The 6,560-nt window shown below is 56.3% G+C and overlaps 1 protein-coding gene across 1 annotated transcript; it reads left to right on the top strand.

Annotated features, from left to right (window-relative positions):
- Positions 1-764: 764 nt before the first annotated feature.
- On the top strand, positions 765-5,841 carry GRAMD2A (GRAM domain containing 2A). The gene is given in 10 exon segments (XM_065871861.1): positions 765-821; positions 1,183-1,258; positions 1,880-1,983; positions 2,591-2,689; positions 2,822-2,893; positions 3,362-3,424; positions 4,405-4,560; positions 4,684-4,766; positions 4,768-4,884; positions 5,733-5,841. Coding segments are annotated over 10 exon segments (936 nt in total).
- Positions 5,842-6,560: the final 719 nt, after the last annotated feature.

Below are 6,560 nucleotides of genomic sequence, written 5' to 3'. Positions count from 1 at the left end.
ATACATACTGATTGGGGGTGGGAAGCCCTCTGGAGGTGACCTGTTCGAAAGGGGGCCTTAAGGCTGCGTCAGGGGGTTAGGTTGGGCATAGGCTGCCCCGGGCCTCTTCCTCCCACTCCCAGGCCTGTCCCAGCGCACTGGGACCTAGCAGAGTCCAGGCTTCTCGGGTTACCAGCCTCCTCCCTGCCCACCTGTCCTCAGGCCAACCTGGCCGGGGCAAAAGTTTGCGTTTCAGCACCACCCCCTCTCCGCCAGCCCTGGTAGCTTCCGTCAGGTCAGGTGAGTCTGCCCAGCCCCTCACTGCAGAGCTGCAGGCCCGGGGAGAGGGCACTCCTGCTGGGATCATGGCCCATGGCCAGGCCTTGGAGCCGTGAGGCTGACGCCCCCACCCCACCTGCTCCCCATCCCTGTGCCTCCTGCTCATTCACTCTGCGGTCCGCTCCTCTGCTTGCGCCTAGGTCAGATAAACGGGAGAGGGCTTTTGACACTCAGGGGTGGGCAGCTCTGGGACATCGAGGCTCAGGCCGAGCACACCTCCTGGGGGCGGCTGCTCACAGCTGTCGGGGAAGAGGGCTCTCAGCGACCCCTCCCTGCCTCAGGAGTGCCCCTCCCCAGGGCGAGCTATGCGCTCGCTGTGAAGGGCCCCAGCCTCCGATCTCTGCCCCAAGCTTGTGGCTTGAGGCCAGGACAGAATTGGCACTAAGGATGCATGGGTAGGACTTTGAGGGTTCCTTGTCCCCGGAATGGCATGTCTCCTTTGCAGTATGCACTGGCCAGAAGGCTTGAAGGGTGAAGACATAAAGAAGTGCGGCCGAGAAGGGGTAAGTGTGGGGAAGCCGACTTCTCACTGCCCACTGAGAGAGGGGACCCGGGCTGCCTGAACTTGGTGACTGTTGGCTCCTTGGCCACAGGCCTGTCACCAGGAAACCTAGTGGGTGTCCCCTCCTGGGTGGGAGTTGTGTCCTCTTCCAGCCCTAGGCTGCCTGTCAGGACCTCGCGTCACCAGGAGACAAGCTGTGCTTGGAGCTCAGCCCTCCACACCCACTGGCTGCTTACCCACTACTTCATGCTAAGTCACCGCAGGACCCCCACCCCTGTGGCCTTATTTGCTGGTGGCTGGAGCAGGGCCCTCTTGTGGTCCGATCTCCTGGGACTTCTCAGACCCAGCTCGTGTGTTTGCAGACGCTACTGAGAAAATACAACCAGCAATATCACAAGCTGTTTAAGGACATCCCCTTGGAGGAGGTGGTTCTCAAAGGTGAGCTGTCTCCCCGGGTGGCTGGACAGGCACCTGCAGTGCCCAAGGCCCAGGTCCTCTCCCCCAGAGCTTCCAGGCACAAATCAGATATGGGAACTGGCTGCTCTTTGAACGTGCCCTTTTTTTCTTCAAAAGTGTGAGAAGAATGGGCTGATTTGAGATATGAAGTTGAATTTACAAAAATTTTCTTGAGGAAATGTTGGGGCTTCCAAATCTTATTTCTGTTCTGCTCTTATCAGTGTCTATTCTCTCCTGCTCAGGCCTGCCAGGGAGTGTGTGGGAGCATTTGCACAATCAAGGCCCTCTCTCCCTGGCAGGGCAGGGCAAGGAGTTCTGCCTGTGGAGGTGAACATCCAGGCTTAGGGGACCAGGGCAGAAACCTGCCGGACCTTTTGGGGCATGGATGGAGGAAGAGGAAACATCTAGCAGTCTGGTGGGGTGGGAGCGGTCAGGAGTCACAGGAAAGGATGCTAGGGTACTGGGTTGCTGGGGCCTGGGATTGGGAAGGGTACTGAGGAGGACAGTCCCCGAGGCTGGACTCTGGACTCCTGAGTGGGAGGACCCAGGCCCCGGGGCTCCCGGGCTGGCCTTGCTCACGGCAGTCTCCTGTGACTTTCCCAGTGTGCTCCTGCGCCCTCCAGAGGGACCTCCTTCTCCAGGGCCGGCTCTTCATCTCCCCCAACTGGCTCTGCTTCCATGCCAGCCTCTTTGGCAAGGATATCAAGGTAGTAATAAGTGGTAAGGGCTGCCACAGCCCAGGGAAGAGACGCCCCTGCCCTGTGGGCGCACCTCAAGTCAGGCCTGTCCCTCCACACGCTGACACTTGGTGAGGCTTCTCACTGTAGGGCATCCCACCTGGTGTCCAGGGCAGCAGCCCCACCCCTTCCAAACAGGGGCCCCCATCTAGACTCCACATCTGGCCTGAGCGGCCTGAACAGTTCACTGCCAAATTATTCTGCCTACGGGTACCTCCAAAATGCCTTCAGAATCAGAGTGGGATGTCACACTTAGGGGGGCCCGAAAGTGGCCACGGTGCATGGTGGCTCAGGGAACTCTGTTACTGCAGTATGGGATTCACCAGGGCAACCATCCTTGCCTCCTGGGTGATGGGGTGAGAGGCCGGAGCAGCGTGTGCGGCCAAGGGGTGGGGGATAACTGATGGGAGCCTGCGTGAGACGGTGGAGGCTCAGATACTCTCCCACATGGGACCAGACATCTCCACGGTGCTCGTGCTTGGGTCACTGCCAGCTGTGGCTGGCGCCCTAAGCAGGAAGCAAAGGGACTGTGTCCTTGGGGGTGAGTCCTGAGAGAAGAATGCCTCTCCCCCCTCAGGTGGTCATTCCCGTGGTGTCTGTGCAAATGATCAAAAAACACAAGATGGCGCGGCTCCTTCCCAATGGCCTGGCCATCACCACCAACACCAGCCAGAAGGTCAGTGAGATTCTGGGCCAGCGCTCCCTTGTCCTTCTCCCCATTCCAGCTCTAGGAGTCCACAGCTTGACCCTGGCACTCTCCCAAGTCTTTATTTACCTTGCCTCTTTCTGTTCTCTTTGTACGTTCTAGTATGTCTTTGTGTCACTGCTCTCCCGGGACAGTGTATATGACATGCTGAGGAGGGTCTGCACCCACCTACAGGTACGAAGCTTGGGGTCAGGGCTGTTGTGGGGGGGTGCTGGCCCATCTCCCCGGCACAGGAAACGGGGAGTAACGGGCTCAGGCTCAGTGAATCAGAGGCAGTCCTTGGACCATGTGTCTATGCTTGTGAGCCTTTTTGAGGCCACTGGGCCCTTGTGTGTCCCCACGTATAGCCCTCACTTGTGCTTCCTTGGTGCACAGACGGGCAGGAGCACGTGGCCACTTCCCAATATGCCTACAGCTCGCTCTTGCCTATGGTGAGGAAGGGGGAGGGCAGCAGCTTGGGGGAGTATGTTGCCTTGGCTTTGCCCTCTGCTCCAGCATTAACTAGGGATCCCCCTGCAAACTTATCTGACCTAAAGTGGCTTATTTGGAGGTAAAGCTCTCTTGGAGAGTGTTAATACCTCCCCATGCCTGACTTTGGCTGTTCCAGATGGACAAGTGATCCCTGTTCCCTTCCCTCCTCAGCCTTCCAGCAAGAAGAGTCTGAGTGCAAGAGAATTTCTAGAGGAACCTGAGTGCGAGTCTCTGGTGAGAGCTGAGGCTGGGGGCAAAAGTGGCTGGCTTGAGATTGCCTGTGGTTCTAAGGCTTCAGGGCCTCCCAGGCAGGAGCCCACAGTGCAGAACTGGGGCAGCAGGCTCAAGAGCCAGTGGCCATGCTGTGTCAGGGGGTCCCCTAGACCCACCACGCTCCATACCATGCAGAGCCACTATGTCCCGGGCAGATGTGCTAACTTCCTGAGCAGAACAGATGCCCAGCCCCCGGAACACTGCCCAGGTTGGACCCTATACCTTCGCGGGTACAGAGCCAGCAACCCATCCTCTTTCCTTTAGCAGTCAGGAGGGCCTTCAAGGGGCTGGAGATGTCCCTGGGGAAGAGCGCTGAAGGCAGTCAGAACTGAGGCAGGATCCTTTTAGATTGGCCAAGGTCCCAGCTGTTTCTTTTGCTCCTGGGATCCTGGGTAAGCAGAGTTTCTAGAGCAGGGGTGGGGGGTGGAAATGACCCCAGGGTGTTTGAAGTCTACTTGAGTAACTATTAAGCGTTTAGCCAAGCATACAATACGCGCAATGCCATGCAGGGGATGGAAGGCGATGTTCGCCTTTTTATTGATGGGGACCTTAAGTCAAGGTCAGTGACATAGGGTTAGAGCCCAGATTAGCAGGAGTCACAACTTATTCCATCTAAGATATACAGTGCCAAGCTGTCTTGGACTCAGCCGATCTGAACACGTACCTGGGATGGCTCATGTCTTAGATTCCACTGTGGTTCTACACTAGCAGTCTTCAAAGACACCATTCCCTGGAAGAGTGGCTGGTCACAGCAAGGGAGCAGATGAGACATGTGATTGCTATGGCAGTGGTTTCCCCGCTTCTGGGCACCTGCTTTCATGCTTGCTAGGCATCCATATTGATAATATCTGGAAAGGCTTTGATCAATCTAGCGTGAACCCCTTAGGGCAAGTGAGGTCCCAAGGGCCATGGTGAGACAGCTTCTCCTGCCTTCTCTGCAGGAAGTCCTCATCCCTGAGATGAAGTGGAGAAAAGTGTGCCCTGCCTCCAGGTCCCTGTCCCTCCCAGACAACATCCCTTGTATCCCTCGGGCATCCATGGACTCCACGGATGACTTCTTCCCCTCCAGGAAGCCTCCGGGGTCTGGTGAGTTCAGCGTGCTTGTCCATGGCAACTGCTTGCAAAGACCAGGCTGTCCCGCCTCCCACTTCTGCAAAAAGAGGTCATCACAGCCAGCAGGGCTTCTGAGAGCTGTTTCTTTCTTTCTCCAAATCCATAAGGGAAAGCCAAGAGCCAAAGCGGCTCCAGAGAACATGGGCGGGAGAGTGGGTTGGGGCCCTGCCTTCTGCCCAGGAAGATGCCTAATGCCGTCCTGTTGCAGAGAACGCTGACTATGAGGAGAAGAGGCTGGAGGACGAGCCCCAGAGCAACGGGGAGCAGAGGCTCTGGGATCACGGGCTCCTGAAGGTCTTCCTCGTGCTGTAGGTGGCTGTATGGAGGGTGGTGGGTGTCTGAGTGTTTAGAGCCAGGGCCTTGGTGTGTGGGGAGGTCAGTGTCCAGAGCGAGGGGAAGGTTCTGAGTCAACTGCAAGCTCCCGGGTGGCATCTGGCAGCCGTGCAGCAGGCTCTTCTAGAGCAAGATAAAGTATTTCCAGTTTTCATCCTTACAACCCTGTAATTTAGGGTTAAGGCTGTGGAGAGGGGCAAGACATGAAACTGTTGAAGAAAGAAAAAGTTGCACAGGATTGGGGAGGAGGAGGGTTGGCAAAATCTGAGAGGGCCATCAGATAGACTAAGGGAGAGCCATGGCCTTCCCGCTGCCCACCATTGGGGTGTTTTCTGGAAACCCAGGCTTGTCTGTAATTCTGCCTAAGTAGAGCAGTGAGCATGGTGAGATGTTTTATGAAGAGCCAGCCCCTGGATTCCCTCACCTCACCTCATCACCTTCCTCTGGCTCTGCTGGCTGGGTTTTGACTGTCAACCTCAGCACTTGCTGGGGGAAGGGCTACCACCTTAGGGGGTAATCTTAGTGGCCTTGCAGAGGGGGTGTAGGACCAAGGTGGCTGGTCAGAGGGAAGGTGGGCTCAGCTGAAGGACCCAGAACTCCTGCTGGGCTTCAAGGACACCTCCATGGGGACGAGTCTCAGGACCCCCATGTGGCCCTCTGAGAAAAAAGATGCCTAGGTCTAGAACGTAACTGCAGGCAAAAGGTTCTTTAATTCTTCCAACTGCAGGAACTAGCTTAGTCCCACTCCTATTTTGGGGGATTCTGTAAAAGTGCCCCGTTTCTAGAAGAGAGATTCAATTCCTCCTTACCCCTCTTTCTCCAGGACCTGCTTCTTGGTCATGTCTTCATCGTACCTGGCGTTCCGCATCTCCCGGCTAGAACAGCAGTTACGCTCCCTGAATTGGGGCGGCTCAGTCCCTGGGCACAGGTGACGCCCTTTCTCTTTCTCATGCTTCTGGGATTGAGGGTTAAGGACAGCAGCCGAAACCTATGGCCAGGCTGCTTGTTAGTCTGGCTGGTCTTGGCCTTGCCCTTGAGCTGGCCTGATGGCCCTCAGCAAGGTTGGGCAGGGTACACAGATCCCACCTGGACCCCCTCTCACGGGTGGACAAAGTCTTCACTGACTCGTCTGCCTGCCTTCTAGGCCCTCTGTCTGACCTGGTCATCTCTCCTGTCTGCAGGTAACAGCCACTTGGCCTTTGTCCCCACTCCTCCAAGAAGAATGCTCTGGGTGCTCAGGTGCCACCAACAATCCGCTTGGGTTATGCTGCTGCTATGCTGAGACTGAGTCTGAAAGAAAATATTCCGGATCCCTTCTCGCCCCACAACTCTTCTCCCTCCTTTAATGAGTGATCTTTAGTACCTGTTTACAAAGCTCCTACAATTTTGGGACTCGGACAAAAAGCCAGATTTTTGGATCTAGCTGAGGAATTCTGTACACTAAGCCTTAGCAACCACTTCAATGAAAAGAAGATTTTAACTTGTTCCTTGGAAACAGCTCTGACATACAGGAAGAGCACCTGGGGCCGCTGCAAGGGACAACGGCCACGCTTTGATACCTGTCACTTGGCTCACTCCAGTGGTAGGACAGAGGCCAGAACCCAAACCACCAGTGTGGGCTCCGCTCTCTCCCAGCATACTGTGCTCTCAC

The sequence above is a fragment of the Phocoena phocoena genome, chromosome 2 (assembly GCF_963924675.1).
Source record: "Phocoena phocoena chromosome 2, mPhoPho1.1, whole genome shotgun sequence".
In the NCBI taxonomy this organism is placed as follows: domain Eukaryota; kingdom Metazoa; phylum Chordata; class Mammalia; order Artiodactyla; family Phocoenidae; genus Phocoena; species Phocoena phocoena.
Note: the sequence above shows the minus strand (reverse complement) of the source record. Positions and strands in the feature narration are given on the sequence as shown.